At 49.8% G+C, this 16,530-nt stretch overlaps 1 protein-coding gene across 1 annotated transcript in view; it reads left to right on the top strand.

The window, feature by feature from the left end:
• Positions 1 to 7,325: 7,325 nt before the first annotated feature.
• Positions 7,326 to 16,530, top strand: part of CRTC2 (CREB regulated transcription coactivator 2) — a 39,819-nt gene continuing 30,614 nt past the window's right edge. Inside the window, exon 1 of the mRNA XM_083416539.1 lies at positions 7,326 to 8,182. Coding sequence (XP_083272665.1) covers positions 7,940 to 8,182 — 243 coding nt within the window. The 5' untranslated portion in view covers positions 7,326 to 7,939. The remainder of the gene's footprint in view (positions 8,183 to 16,530) is intronic.

The raw sequence follows: 16,530 nt of genomic DNA, 5'->3' as shown, positions 1-16,530 counted from the left end.
CCTGCTGGTGTCTGTATTTTTGAGTTGCGCGGAAGCATTTTGCCAGGCCAAAGTGCAGAACGTGGGTTGTGTGTCTGTGAATCTTGTTAATCAGGGATGAGGAATCTTTGCCCTCTAGATGCACGTTTCTGGACTGCAACTTGCGTCAGGTCTAGTCAGGGATGAGGCGTGTTGTATCCAGCAAGACCTTGCAAGCTGCAGGTTCCCTGTCCCTGTATTAACAGATGCTTAAACTCATGGGCCTGGTGTAAACAGAACATAGACCTATGTTTGGTGCATGAGAAATTGGGCAAAAGACTCTTGCATTGCATTGGGTTGGACTACCTAACCCTGGGGGGTGGGTGGGTGTCTATGATTTTATGTTAACCAGCAATTGTGAATTTCCATAGGGGTCTGCCCCTGTTGAATTTCAGCACCGGCTCATTTTTGGCCTAGTATAAGGACGCGGGTGGCGCTGTGGTCTAAACCGCTGAGCCTCTTGGGCTTGCAGATCAGAAGGTCGGCGGTTCGACAGGGTGAGCTCCCGTTGCTCAGTCCCTGCTCCTGCCAACCTAGCAGTTTGAAAGCACGTCAAAGTACAAGTAGATAAATAGGTACCGCTCCGGCGGGAAGGTAAACGGTGTTTCCGTGTGCTGCTCTGATTCACCAGAAGCGGCTTAGTCATGCTGGCCACATGACCCGGAAGCTGTACGCCGGCTCCCTCAGCCAATAAAGTGAGATGAGCGCCGCAACCCCAGAGTCAGCCACGACTGGACCTAATGGTCAGGGGTCCCTTTACCTTTAAGGGCCCCAAGATCTGGAATTATCACAAGTGTGGAGCTGCGGCTACGGGCCTTCGCAGGGTCCAGTTGAGATGACTGCGGACAAAGAACGTCTGAGAAGTTGGACTCAGAGCAAATTTCCCCAGGCATAAAATAGGTTTTGTTTTCATTTAAAAGTGGGACTTCAGTGATCAGACCACCCCCTTGATTTCAATAAGGCGTTTGCGAATGCTTGGTACCCATCGCTTGTTGACTTGAGCTGCTTTTGTTCTTAAACCGTTTCCTGTCTCTGGGAGGCTGGCGGGCACTTGAGACGCCCACGACCCAAGCCGTTTTCGCTGGCTGGCTGGAAAATACTCGGGGGCGGCGGGTGGAAACGAAAGCAGCTTCGATATCCAGAGCGGTTTTTAAACGGAAGTTCAGCATACAGTTTCTTAACTGGGCGCATAGCAGTCGCCGTCCCGTTTTTTCAAAATTTCCACCGCTCTGGACCCTCCTTTCCATGTGCACAGCACTCCAAGGGATTTGGGAAGGGTGCGAAACAGAAGTCTCCTGGTACGTGCCTTGAAAACGCCCTCCCCTTCCCTGTGGCTGTTTTTTGGGGAAGATGACAGGCCGGCTCCATCAGGCCTCCTCTCCCTTCATTCAGTAGAGCATCAAATCTCAGAATCATAGAGTTGGAAGGGGTCCTCAAAGGCCATCTAGTCGAACCCCCTGGAATGCAGAAATATCAACGAAAGCATCCAGGACATGTGGCCATCCAACCTCTGCTTAGAAACCTCCCACCTCTCATGGGCAGCAACAGAAATAATAATACAGTGGTGCTTTGCAAGACGAAAAGAATCCGTTCCGCGAGTCTTTTCGTCTTGCGGTTTTTTCGTCTTGCGAAGCAAGCCCATTAGCGGATTAGCGCTATTAGCGCTATTGACAGTTTAAGGGCTATTAACGGCTATTAAAGGCTTAAGGGATTAGCGGTTTTGCTGCTAAAAGGTTTTTAGCAGCTTAGCGCTTCAGAAAAAGGGGGTTGGGAGCGGGAAAAAAACTCAAAAATTTTCGTCAATTTTTGTCTTGCGAAGCAAGCCCATAGGGAAATTCGTCTTGCGAAGTGCCTCTGAAAACGGAAAACCCTTTTGTCTTGCGGGTTTTCCGTCTTGCGAGGCATTTGTCTTGTGGGGCACCACTGTAATAATAATAATAATAATAATAATTTTTATTTATACCCTGGCCAGAGCTGGGCTCAGGGTGGCTAAGTCCAGTAAAATTACAGTAAAAACATAATTGGGGGAAAAAACCCAATTTAAAATACAGGTTAAAATGCAATCTAAAATGCAGCCTCATTTTAAAAGTAGCCCATAGATCAAAACCATAAGGGGAGGGAAACATAAGGGTCAGACTGAGTCCAAGCCAAAGGCCAGGCGGAACAGCTCTGTCTTGCCGGCCCTGCGGAAAGATGTCAAGTCCCGCAGGGCCCTAGTCTCTTGTGACAGTGTTCCACCAAGTTGGGGCCAGTACTGAAAAGGCCCTGGCCCTAGTTGAGACCAGTCTAACCACCTTGTGACTTGGGACCTCCAAGGTATTGTCATTTGCGGACCTTAATGTCCTCTGCAGAGCATACCAGGAGAGGCGGTACCTCTGAGAAACGAAAGCTAGGAGCTAAATGGCACCTTAAACCTGGAATATCTAGGCACACTCTTTAATAACAAGAATACAGAGCTGAAAACGAATGAACTGCAGCTAAAATATTGCACTCACTTTTCACATGGTCTAGTCCAGGGGTTCCCAAACTTTTTTCAAAGAGGACCAGATTTGATGAAGTGAACATGTGTGAAATATACTGCCACGGGGGCCGGATTAAATCGACTGGCAGGCCGGATTAGGCCCCCGAAACGGACTTTGGACATGCCTGGTCTAGTCCTTCCCCTGCCCACTCCCTCTAATATTCTTAAGAGGGTCTCTTCTCCAGTCTTCAGAGTAGCTAGAAGTGGGGAGGCAGCAAAAGCCCCTCTCCTTCCATCCTGCAATTTTAAATCTGAAATCTTAGGCGCAGCACTGTGCCGAAAGCTCGGAAACTGCTCATGCGGATGACGCTCCCTGTCGCAAAATGCGCCTAGAACAATGGGAGTTTCGAACACTGTTCATGGGAGTCTATATTCCACTGTCAAACAGCGTCAGCCCTTCCTGAAGTTGAGTGAGAATCTCTTTCCTTGTAACTTGAACGTTGGCTGAAGTCCTGTCCTCCAGAGCAGAAGCTTGTTCCGTGGGATTTTTAATCTCAGCATCGTGGGTTGGAGTCCCACATTGGGCGAAGGATTCCTACGTTGCAGCGGGTTGGACTAGATGACCCTTGAGGTCCCTTTCCAATTTTACAATTCCATGATTATAGGACTGTCACCAAAGGGGAGCTGAGAAGGAGAGTTTGTTCCGTCAGCTTTCCCAAAAGAGCTGCTGCATCAGGCCACCTCCTAACCCTGAACAGTAGAAGCTGACCTTCATAAGAACAACTGTTTGAGAACTGGTGCCCAAGTTTGACAATTCTTGTTTTGTTTAAAAATTTTAAGCTTGCAGGGCCAGGACATAGGTTGTACACAAGCCACTTGGGGAGGCTTTCTGGCTGAAGAACAGAGTACAAGTACTCAGAAATAAAATGGGGTTGACCAATATCCCGGGGAAGGAATCCCCGTTTTAAGTTTCTGAGGAACGCTGTGGATCTGCCAAGAGGCTGTTTCCAAGGCCGCATTTACGATACCCAGCAAAGAGGCTGGCTCTTTGGTTGGGTTTGACCTGCGAAGAATGGGACGGGTTGGGTGGCTTGCAGCAGTTATTTTGCCTTCTCTGTTTTCCCATTGGCTGAGCACCGCCAGTTTGCTGCTTTGACGTTCGTTCTTTGCGGCAGTTTTTTGGGTTTTTTTCCTACGCAGAGGGTCTCGATGAAAGGATGTGGGCGGCGGAATCCTTCCTTCGCACGGAGCCCTTGGAATAAATGCTCCCTTGCATTCCTTTCTTGCCAGATGAAAACACGGATGGGGCTGACCGTGCCAAATTGCTTAATGAGATGGGAATGGAGCGGCCCAAATAAAGGGCGTTTTACTCCACCCACTCTGTGTGTGTGTGTTTGTCTGTTTCTCCCATGCTGCCTTCATTAAAACACAGCTTTCTTCTGTGAAATTTCTGTTGAATCCGTGAACCTGCCAGTGAGAAAGCAGAACGGCCTGTAATGGAGTGAACGGGTTGGGGGTGCTAAAATCTCATCTAGGAAAGAAATTGATAATGGTAATTCTACTCGGAGCAAGTCAAATAAATGGGCTTGACTACACCATTTGTGTTATATTGTAAAATCAGAAGGGACGTCATGGGTCACCTCAGCGATGCAGGAATCTCAGCTAAACCATCCATGACAGATGGCAATCCAACCTGCTTAAAAAAAGTTTAAAGCAGTCATGTCACTTTAAAGGCAGGGCTCCCCACGCCTCCCAAAATTGGGCACTGTACAGTGGTAAAGCTAAAGGTACCCCTGCCCGTGCGGACCAGTTGTGTCCGACTCTAGGGTTGTGCGCTCATCTCACTTAAGAGGCCGGGGGCCAGCGCTGTCCGGAGACACTTCCAGGTCACGTGGCCAGCGTGACAAAGCCGCATCTGGCGAGCCAGCACCAGTGCAGCGCACGGAGATGCCGTTTACCTTCCCGCTATAAAGCAGTCCCTGTTTATCTACTTGCACTCAGGGGTGCTTTCGAACTGCTAGGTGGGCAGGAGCTGGGACCGAAAGACGGGAGCTCACCCCGCTGCGGGGATTCGAACCGACCATACGATCGGCAAGTCCTAGGCACTGAGGTTTTACCCACAGCGCCACCCGCATTTCCATCCCGTACAGTGGTACCTCGGGTTAAGCACTTAATTTGTTCCGGAGGTCCGTTCTTAACCTGAAACTGTTCTTAACCTGAAGCACCACTTTAGCTAATGGGGCCTCCCACTGCTGCCGTGCCATGATTTCTGTTCTTATCCTGAAGCAAAGTTCTTAACCCGAGGTAATATTTCTGGGTTAGTCTGTAACCTGAAGCATATGTAACCCGAGGTACCACTGTACTGTATTTTGCTCTAAGTGTTAGGATAACCTATTCCAGTGTTACAATTCTGTAGGTTTCCGGGGGGGGGGGGGTACTTGTTAAACCACTCTGGGAATTGCAGCCCTAAAAACACTCTGCACCCGCAGCAAACTACAATTCCCAGGATTCTTTGGCGGAAGCCATGACAGTGGTATAGTACAGATGGTGCCTTGGTCATGTCTACTAATTTCAGTGGGACTACTCTGGGTAGGACTAACATTAGAGAAAATGCTGTAGGTCCACTTAGCTGGATCCAACCCTTGTTACGCGGGGGTGAATGTGGAATTTGTTTTTGGTGTAGAACTGGGCATCTCTGAACACCGTGCCAACTCATGCAACATGTTGGCGACTAATATACACACCATAATTACCAAAATAATTATTACATTCTTTATCAATCTTCTGAGAAAAATACAAAACCTTACGCAAAGCCACAGAGACTTGCGAACTACCCATCCTAAGATGAACTTGAATGTCTGATTTCAATGGATTTTTCAACTGCTTATCCATTTGTGTTATGGCTTTCTGTTTTGTTAAACAAAAACAAAGAGCTGAAGTTCCCAGTCCTTAAGATTTTGGGAAATGTGTTTAGGCTCCTGAAGTGGCGCTTCAGAACTCAGCTGAGCTCCTTGCTCCTGATCGCCTTCCCAAAGAATGGTAGAACAAAGTATGGTTGTTGTTTTTTTTGCTACAATGAAAATCTATCTCATTTTGGGAATGGGGGCATAGCCATTGAGTGGGGTGGCATAGGGTTTGGCTCCCTCGGCTGTAGCCAAGAGTCCAAACTGGCTGTGACGACGCAGGTGGTTGAATGCATTTCTTCAATTTCTTTATGTATATATAAATAAAAATTATTATTATACACCAAGGCTTGTTTCCCATTGAGGCAGCTGGTTTGGCCACTGTGAAAGCAGGAGGCTGGACTTAGATGGGCTTGATCCTGCAGCAAGGGTCTTCAGGGTGCCCACTTTCCTCTTCACAACAATCCTGCGTGGTAGACTTAAGCTGGCAAGACGCTGACCAGCCCCCAAGCTTTCCTGGGAGTTTTCCAAACGGCCAAGGAAGGCTTTTGGCAGCATGTCCTGCCTGCTGCTCCTCTGCACAGGCCGTCCTGTCCTCCTCCTGCGATTTCCTAGGTCGTCTGCCGCACAATCAGATACGTGCCTTGTTTGGCTTGCAATGTTCCAGTCCGTGTACTCTCTGGCGCGTCCTGGCCTTGGGGCAGATGCTGTTCCTGCCGTCCCAGGCTTTTCGGCTGCTCTCGCCTCTGCAAGCAGGATCTGTGCTGATCCCCTTTGCCTTTGCAATCTGCTCGTTTTCCAGCTTCCCTTTGAACGAAATCCCCTCTGATTTTTAATCCTTTAATGCTGTTTGCAAAACCCCGGTTCGAGCACGTTTCTGCGAGGTTCCTCCCCCCCCTCCTTTATATAAAGTTCTGCCTGGGTGGGGAACCTCGGGCCCAGTGAGCCAAGGGCGGCCCTCCGAGCCTTTCTATCTGGCCCTTGGAATATCTCCCAGGCCACACCCCCTCTTCCCAAGCCACGCCCCTCACTGGCCCTGCTTCCTATCTCAAAAGTGTGTTTGCCGGGCAAGAAGGTGTCCTCAAAATCTGGTCTTACCTCTTGTACAGAAAAATAAGATTTTTTTTGCGTGCCAAAATGCATCACTTTACACTTGTTGAAGGCATCACTGATGAAGGAACAGAAAGCAATAGTGCCTAAAGGGTGATGTGACTTCCTGTGTGGGTGGACTCTGATATTTCAGTTTCACTCTGCCTTATATTTATCTATATGTATCTACAAGTGATACAGAACAACGACTACAACTCCCATCAGCGCCCTCGGGATCTTCAGGGATAAGCGTTGTAGTTCGGCAACACCTGGAGCGCACCTTATTGGCAATGCCAGCTTTAAAGTAATATTTGTGAGCCACCCCAAAAACTCTCAAAAAAGCGAACTCCAAAACTTGGCGATACTTCTGAAGCTGGATGTTGTACTTTCTGTTTTCTTTTTTTTAAAAAAAAGCTTGTGACACTGATTGGTCCTAATATATATGGTCCTAATATATACAGATTGCCCACCTGTGGATTTAGGCAAGTTAAGCGTCTAGAATTGCAGCCAGTGTTAGAAACTCAGATATATAAGGTAGGCACCAAATTGCACCTTAGTTCTAGGTTACAGTTGTCACAACGGAATGTCTATTTGCCAGGGGGGTGGACTGGATGACCCTGGGGTCCCTACAATGCTGGACTATCGCTTGCTCTTACATTTCATTTGCTCCAGCAGGCAAGAAAAAGCAGCACACACAATGGAAATGGAATGAACTATGGACTAAGCCAGAGGTTTTTAAACTGTGGTTGCCAATGTGGCGCCCAAAAATCTTCTTGTAATTGCAACTGGACCCATGCCAGTAGCGAAACCTGCCTGCGGAATTTCGAACACTGATTGCAGCCTGTGTCTCTTTTTAAGTCTCTACTTGTTGTTTGGGGCTTGTTTCGTTAGATGGCTACAAAGAAGTGAAAAAAAGAAAATAAAACCAATTATTTAAGAAAAACGCACTTTGCACATGCTCAGCGGTTATTTCTTTGAAATAGACCTCACAAATGTAATCAGTGATAATAATTTATATACCGCTTACATGCCCAAAGGCGCTTCTAAATCGGCTTACGGGTTTAAAATCAATACCATGACGCTTCTAACCCCGCACCAAATTAAAGTATGCGCCAGGCTCCCCAAAGCCGAGTCCGCGCAGGGCGCGCCGGGAGAGGTAGTTCCCGCTGCCGCTGCTTGGGCCGGCGCCTTATGGACGAGAGGACTCCACCTCCCGTCGTCCCTTGCGGCGCAGCGTTCTCACCCCTATCATTGCCCGCGCGGGGCGCGCCGGGAGCCGTAGTCTCGCCGCCTTTCCTCGGCCGCGCGCGCCCCATGTCGGCGAGGCAAGTAAACAAACTCGCTTTCCCGTCGTGCCCCGCGGCCGAGCGCTGAGAGGGAGGGAAGGCCGCGGCCCCGCCGCTCCTCTCACGGGCCAGGGAGGGTTGTGAGGAGGAGGAGGAGGAGGCGGCGGCGGCGGAGGACCAAGATGGCGGCGTCGGGCTCCGGGGCCGCGGCGGCGGCGGCTGCGGGAGCCGGACCGGGCTCCTCCTCGTCGTCGTCGGGCGGCGCTGCGGCCGCGGGGGGCGTCGTGGCTGCGTCGGCCGCGGCAGCCGCCGCCGCGGCGTCCAACCCCCGCAAGTTCAGCGAGAAGATCGCGCTGCAGAAGCAGCGGCAGGCCGAGGAGACGGCGGCCTTCGAGGAGGTGATGATGGAGCTGGGCACCACACGGGTAAGGAGGACGACGACGAGGAGGGAGGACGGGTCGGGGGACGGGGAAGGTGAGGGCGAAAGGCCGCCTCGCCGCCCGCCTGCCCCTCGGCCGGTCCGTCCCTGAGGGGGCGCTGCGGAGGAATGGGGGAACCGACTTCCGGTGAGGGGTAGATATACGGGGGGTAGCGACATCCGGTCTTGGGGGGTGGGAGAACGGGGTGGGAAGGGAGCCAATGACGGGGCGCCGACTTGGGAAGGGGAGGGCGTGGATTGGTTGAGGTCCTGGGGTGCAGCATCAGTTAAGGATGGGTGTGGAGGGGGGAACCCGGGTGGTGGGGATCCAATGGTAGAGTTGGAGGGCGTGGATTGGACTAGGCGGGTGTGAGGTCATGGGGGGCATCTTCAGTTGAAGATGGGTGTGTGAGATAGGAGGGTTGGTGGTGATGACGTTGGGTCTCTTGGAGGAAGAGATGTTGAGTCTTAAGTGCTTAAATGGGTGAAAGGGAGAGGTAGTGGGGGGGCTTGTCTTGGGGCCATGGGGGGTCATAAGGGGAGGGGGTGCTGAGAGAGGTCATGGAAGCGCCTTAGGGAAGATGGTGGCGGCTGTAAGGATGTGAATTGGCGGACACACTCTGTTGGGTGCTGTCTTATTTATCTATTTTCTGATAGATAAATGAGAGGGACGCAGGTGGTGCTGTGGGTTAAACCACGGTTCCAGCTCCTGCCAACCTAGCAGTTCGAAAGCACATCAAAGTGCAAGTAGATAAATAGGTACCATTCCGGCGGGAAGGTAAACGGCGTTTCCGTGCGCTGCTCTGGTTCGCTAGAAGCGGCTTAGTCATGCTGGCCACATGACCCGGAAGCCAATAAAGTGAGATGAGCGCCGCAACCCCAGAGTCGGTCACAACTGGACCTAATGGTCAGGGGTCCTTTTTAAAAGATAAATATGTGGGTTTCTTCCTCCACAATAACCCTGTGAGTTAGGTTAGGCTGAGAGGCAGTGACTGGCCCAAAATGACACAGTGAGCTTCATGGCCAAGTGGGGATCGAAACCCTGGTCTCCCAAGTCCTAGTCTAACCCCTGCAGCAAACTCCTTGTCTCAGGTCCACCAACGGCATGCAACCCACCCACCCTCTGGAAGGTTACCTGCTATATTTCTTATAGTATATTCTCTTGCATTACAATTTGAATTCTGTGGAATTCTCTAGTTCATTGCCCAATCAATGGAGTTCTGTGGAATTCAAATTGTTATGTGATAAAATTCGTAAGAAATACTATTAAGGAATCATCCAGCATTACGATTGCCACAACAGGCAGGAAAACCGTTACGTGGTCTGCTGAGACCCTGAGCCATTTTTAAGTGGTCTGCTGGGATGAAATGTTTGGGAATTGCTGGCTTGGGATGTAAATGAGGGTGGAACTGTCTGTAGGAGAGCAGTGGCTTGAGAGTGCGCTGTGAATGAATCAGGTCATGGAGGGACCTTATCTAGGGGGATGGCCTTGTGTATTTGAGGTGGGCGTCATTAGTGGGCTACTGCAGTGTAGGGGACATCATAGAATCATAGAGTTGGAATAGACCACAAAGGCCATCGAGTCCAACCCCCTGCCAAGCAGGAAACACCATCAGAGCACTCCTGACATATGGTTGTCAAGCCTCTGCTTAAAGACCTCCAAAGAAGGAGACTCCACCACACTCCTTGGCAGCAAATTCCACTGTCAAACAGCTCTTACTGTCAGGAAGTTCTTCCTAAACTTGTGGAAGAGTAGTATTCTCAGGGCTGAGGGTTCCCATTTCCCCCAAGATCAATGTTAGAACTGATGAGAACATTGTGGAGGCACACTGTTTAGGGAAGGGGGGGGGTCATTGAAACACTTGCATAAGGAAAAGCAAGGGAGAAGGAGAAGTAGAGAATAGGGAGAGTTTGGCCTGATTGGGTAATGGCATGGAGCACTCCATAGAGGAGGAATCTGGGGGAGGGATGTACTGCAATAGGGGAGGTGGGCTTGATCGGGACACTGCTGTATTTTACAGATTTTGATGAGCATCAGTGCAAATCTTCCCCACAGACTGGAACACAGGAAGCTGCCATCTACTGAATCAGACCATTGATAAATCTTGCTTAGTGTTGACTCCCCTGCCTGGTAGTAGCTGCCCAGGATTTCAAGCAGAGTTCTCTCCCAGTCCTACCTGGAGATGCCAGAGATTGAACCTGCAAAGCTGATGTCCCTTCCCTTGGATAGGGCAAACTGGTCTATCTAACATGGGCAGAGAGATATAAAGTGTGCACAGGTGTATTAACCATGAATTGCCATTCACGGAGGGATGAGGTTGTCAGACCTAAGCAGCATAGTGAGAAGAAGCTTCAGGCCTCGCTGGCAGAAAGGGGACTTGATGCCAGTATCTCTGGGTTACTCAGAAATCTCTCCCGTCCTCAATCTTTTAACAACTGAATATCCTAAGCTGAACATGTCAAAAGTGGCTCTTATACATTGACTCTCTGGTCTTCTGGATACTGCCTCATCACCCCCACCCAGTATGGGCGACAGGCAGGACTGATGGGAGTTGTAGTCCAGCAATATCAGGGCGGCAGGTTCTCCCACTGCCTCTCTAACAGAAATCCTCTTTCTTGAGTTTTCTTCTACCATTGTTTTGGGGTTTCCAGGAAGGAATGAGGCTGTCCTGACAGACTTGCTGAGGTCGTTGGTTCATTCATTTATCTCCCTGCGTGATTCTCTCCCTGATTGTGATTAGGGCCATGAAATGTGGTGAACATCTGGAGATACATAACCAACTAGGAAACATTATTTTGACAATTGGCTTTTTTTTAAAAAAAAAAGTTTTGTTTTGAACGATGCTTGGGGAGTATGCTGATAAAGTCGTCATCTTCTCTCTGGCTTCTGCAGCGCTCGAGGCAAAATGTTGGGCAGGTCCCCCCCTCTTCTTTTCATTCCGCAGATCTGGAACAATCTCTCACGGGAAAGAGGGGGAAAGTCTGCTCCCCGGAGATGGTTAAAATTAGATTGGGCAAAGGATGAGAAAACGCAAGAACAGCGGCCTGGCCTCGGCGGGGGTGGAGGGGCACATTGGATGCGGCTGTCTTGGCGAGTTGAGTTGGTATCACTTGCCAAGGTTGGGTCAGGCTGGAGCCCTGGTGGATTTCTGTGCCCGGAGTGTATTACGCACCCTAGGATCTGTACAGATTTGGGGACTTGAGAGTGGCACTCAGGAAGTGCTTCTCTGTTTCCAGCGAAGGCTTTGCCATGTGAGATCAAGCCTGGAAGGTCACACCTACACCATACATTTAAAACACTACAATACCATTTTAAACAGCCATGGCTTCCTGCAAAGGATCCTGGGAGCTGTAGTTTATCAAGAATTCTGAGAGTTGTTAGGAGACAACCCACCCCCAGTTCTCCTCAAGAGCTACAATTTCCAAAGTGGGTCAACAATCAATCCCTGTGACCAGGGAATGGTGGGAATTGTAGCTCTGGGAGGGAAATGGGGAGTGTCTCCTAATGACTCTTGGCACCCTTAGCAAACTACAATTCCCAGGATTCTTCACCGTGTCGACTTGGGGTGACTTCCCAGCGTCTGGCCACTAGGTTGGAGGATCCATTGAGAGCATCACTGGACAGATCAAAGGGAGAAATGGAAAACTCTCTGGGAGGCCTGCCTGAGCTGTCCAGACACCTGAGAATTAATTTAGATGGATTGTTTTTCTCCATTGTGTAGGAGATTGTTATAATTTACATAGGGTTGTATCCAACATTACATCTGCTCAGAGTTAGGCCCCTGAAATTAAGACATGAATAGACATGACTGACTTCGCTCCATTGATTTCAGTTGGTTTTCCCTGAGTGGAAATTAATTGGATTCAGCCCACTCTTTTTCATAAAGACATCCCACATATATGCGAAGTTTGTTTGACTTCTGCCGAACCACATTTGTGTGAATTGAAATGGTGTGATTGACAAGCTGGAACGTGTGCAGAGGAGGGAGACCAAGACGATCAAGGGTCTGGAAACCCAGTCTTATGAGGAACGGTTGAGGGAACTGGGTATGTTTAGTCTGGTAAAGAGGAGATATGATAGCCATCTTGAAATATCTCAAGGGCTGCCACATGGAAGATGGAGAAAGCTTCTTTTCTTCTACTCTGGAGGGTAGGACCCAAACCAATGGCTTCAAGTTACAAGAAAGGAGATTCCAGCTATACATCAGGAAGCACTTTCTGACAGTAAGAGCTGTTTGACAGTTGAATGGACTCCCTCGGGAGGTGGTAGGCTCTCCTTCCTTGGAGGTTTTTAAGCAGAGGTTGGCCGGCCGTCTGTGATAGATGCTTTAGTTGAGACATTGCAGGAAGTTGGACTAGATTACCCTTTGGGTCCCTTCCAACTCTACAATCCCATGAAAGTGTGCATGTGTTATGGGGAAGGGAGGTGAATCAGTAAACTTTGACATGGAAGAGATGTCCTTTCCCCTAAGGAACAGCAGACGTCTGTTGGCTTCTGCCAAGGTCTTTGAGATATCAACAGCTGCTCCTCCAATGTCCTTTCATCATCTCGGACCTATTTGCATGCCTTGTTGTTGTTGTTTAGTTGTTTAGTCATGTTCGACTCTTCATGACCCCATGGAGCAGAGCACACCAGGCACTCCTGTCTTCCACTGCCTCCCGCAGTTTGGTCAAACTCATGTTCGTAGCTTCGAGAACACTGTCCAACCATCTCGTCCTCTGTCCTCCCCTTCTCTTTGTGCTCTCCATCTTTCCCAACATCAGGGTCTTTTCCAGGGAGTCTTCTCATGAGGTGGCCAAAGTATTGGAGCCTCAGCTTCAGGATCTGTCCTTCCAGTGAGCACTCAGGGCTGATTTCCTGCTAACCATAAATTTGTCTAATCCATAGTTCCAGCCTTCCTGAACCAGACTTACAAATATGTCTGCAGAAGTTAGTAGCTTGGAACAACACTGACTGGTCCACCTGTTAACATGCTAGTCGCTGGTGTCAAATCAGTGGCCTGAAGTAGGAGATGGATAAACCCAACTATCTCCCAAGGTTATGAAAGTTCTCCCTTGGCTATATGTTCATCCCAGGTGACCAAGCAAGGTATGGTTGCCTTGATCATGGGTCATTTTGTACTCAAACCAATGAAACCCTCAATACCTAGAAACTTGAAGCTGGCAATATTTACCCAGCCCTTTGCTGTCTTTTGCCTAAAACTTGGCGGATTCCCTTAAGAAGGATGTGGATAGCTGGGAATCTTAAGACCTCTTTCCAGTTTTGCTCCTTGGCACCCCTTTGGATATCTCTGTGCAGTCACGAGGTCTAGTGACTTTATTTTTGCATAGAACACGAAATCTCCCTTCCGTGGAATCCGACTCCTGTGTCTGCCGCCGCACGCCCCGATTCGGAAAGGGGGGTGACGTCACCTCACTGCTTCGGGGCGGTGTTGATGCGCTCCCCTGTTTGCGCAAGAAACGGCTGGTTAATTTTCACCCGACGGCAGGCCGGCAGGTTGGTTAGGCTGCGAATTCTGTACCTCGAGGGGACGTGCTCAGGTGTTTTCCCTCAAACCAGTCCTTCCAGAAAGGCTTGTGATACGCAGGATCCCCTAGGTAGATAAAACGAAGCAGAGAGCCATCCTCAGGGCTCCGAAAGCAACCCACCCTGCGGCAAAACAGGCCAGATGCCAGTTAGCTAGTTCAGATTTGCCTCCCTCTTGTTGGGTGAGAGGTGGATTTACGAGCCAGTTAAATGTTGCACCGTGACGTGCAGAGAACCTCGAACACATAAGCGCAGGCTCTTAAGCGCTAACTTGGACCTGCTTCGTTGGATATATAAAGGTAAAGGGACCCCTGACCATTAGGTCCAGTCGTAGCCAACTCTGGGGTTGCGGTGCTCATCTTGCTTTATTGGCCGAGGGAGCCGGCGTACAGCTTCCGGGTCACGTGGCCAGCATGACTAAGCCGCTTCTGGCAAACCAGAGCAGCGCACGGAAACGCCGTTTACCTTCCTGCCGGAGTGGTACCTATTTATCTACTTGCACTTTGACATGCTTTCGAACTGCCAGGTTTGCAGGAGCAGGGACCGAGCAACGGGAGCTCACCCCGTCGTGGGGATTCAAACCGCCGACCTTCTGATCGGCAAGTCCTAGGCTCTGTGGTTTAACCCACAACGCCACCCGCGTCCCATTGATATACAGTATAGTGTGATCCAAAGAGCTGCTTTGTATTGACTCAGACTATTGTTCCATCTTGCTATCTAGAGATGCACCTAAACGTTGCTGGACTAAAACTCCCACTGTCAGCATCCCTGACCATTGGCCATGCTAGCAGGGAATAATGGCCGTTGGCTGCTCCAACCTGGAAGATCTCAGGTTCTCCTTCCTTTTGCCAACACTGCCTGGCAGCGACTGACCGCGGTTTCAGGCAGGAGTCTTTCCTATCTGGAGATGCTGGGGCAGTGTTAGAAACTCAAGATATATAAGCCAGGGGCCAAGTGGCAAATCCGCTGGTAGAAGTCCTGTGTGGCGGAGGGGCGTGGCTTGTGGAGAGGGGTGTGGCAAGGGGAGGAGACACCTGTAGGGAAAGTCTGGAGGGCTGGAGAGAGAAGCCTGGAAGGCCGTATCCTGTCCCTGTGACTGAGGTCCCTTGCCCTTTGCGTAGACAATACAGTGGTACCTTGGTTCCCGAACAAATCGGCTCCCGAATGCCACAAACCCGGAAGTGAGTGTTCCGGTTTGAGAATGTTTTTTCGGAAGCCAGACGTCTGACACTGCTTCCGTGGCTTCCAATTGAGTGCAGGAAACTCCTGCAGCCAATCGGAAGCCGCGCCTTGGTGGTTTTCAAACCATTTCGGGTGTCAAACAGACTCCCGGAACGGATTAAGTTTGAGGACCAAGGTACCGCTGTACTGATCTACACCGACCAAAGATCTGATCTGGCTTTGGACAACTTCCTGTGTTTATATGTTCCATTTCCCTTTGTGGACAGTGTAGGGTTCCCTCCCCGCTTTAGCTGAGCCTGCAAATTTGAAGCAAGGCTGGAGGGTTGCAATTCTGGCTGGCACAAGCCTTCCCAGCACCTCTCCTCTAGAGGGTACCTTCATACACGCTGAGAAAAACTCCAGGAGAGGAAACAGGAGATTCTTTACGTTCTTGCACAAGTTGAAGGCGATCCTAAATGTCACCTGCATAACATCAATAGCGATGAAGTGGGCCTAGTTACAGGTGGCTCATTTTAAAGTGCTGCTTTTCGCTTTAAAGCGGGGATGTGGAAATCCCATGTTCCTACAGCTGCTGCTAAAGTCCACCTTCCATCAACCCCAGGCAGCAGGACCAGTGGTTGGTGCTGATAGGAACTGTAGTCCAACCAGACATGGAAAGCCACAAATTCCCGCTCTTGCTTTAAAGCCCAATATGGCCCGGATCCAAGATAACTTCAGGTTTGCCAGCTCCCCATTTATGACTACAATCAGCCCTGTTTCAGGTTCTGACAGGGGAGAAGCAAGTGCTGGTGGAGGCTGTCAGGAATCATAGCCCAAAGCATCAGGTCACTCTGGTCGTATAAGGGATAGCTCAGTTGGTAGAGCATGAGACTCTTAATATTAGGGCAATGGGTTTGAGCCCCACATTGAGCAAAAGATTCCTGCATTGCAGTGGGTTGGACTAGATGACCGTCATGGTCCTTTCCAACTCCACAGTTCAATTATTTTATCCTTGCCCATGCTGACTGGAGGCTGTTGGGAGCTGCAGTCCCCACAATGTGTGGAGGAGGTCCCCACCTTCTGATAATAATAATAATAATAATAATAATAATAATAATAATAATAATTATTATTATTATTTAATATTTATACCCCACTCATCTGGCTGAGTTTCCCCAGCCACTCTGGGCAGCTCCCAATCAAGTATTAAACAATGCAGCATTAAATATTAAAAACTTCCCTAAACAGGGCTGCCTTCAGATGTCTTTTTAAAGATAAGATAGCTGCTTATTTCCTTGACATCTGCTGGGAGGGCGTTCCACAAGGCGGGTGCCACTACTGAGAAAGCCCTCTGCCTGCTTCCTTGTAACCTCACTTCTCGCAATGAGGGAAGCGCCTGAAGGCCCTTGGCGCTGGACCTCAGTGTCCGGGCTGAACGATGGGGGTGGAGACGCTGGTCCACCCATTGGGAATGTTGCAACAGCAGGGTCCCTGCATTGGTGGCGGGTTAGAATGAATGACCTTCAGCCAGGACTTCTTCCAACGATGATTCAATAATAAATGTAAAGCAAGGGTTCATCTAGCTTAGCATGAAAGTACTCGGGAACCCCCTGTGTGGTGTCTCTCTGCCGTCTGCTCACTCTGAGGTATACTGCTCCTGGGCATTC

Source organism: Podarcis tiliguerta, assembly GCF_965153285.1.
Source record: "Podarcis tiliguerta genome assembly, chromosome: 16".
Taxonomy (NCBI): domain Eukaryota; kingdom Metazoa; phylum Chordata; class Lepidosauria; order Squamata; family Lacertidae; genus Podarcis; species Podarcis tiliguerta.
This window is presented reverse-complemented; position numbering and strand designations above follow the sequence as displayed.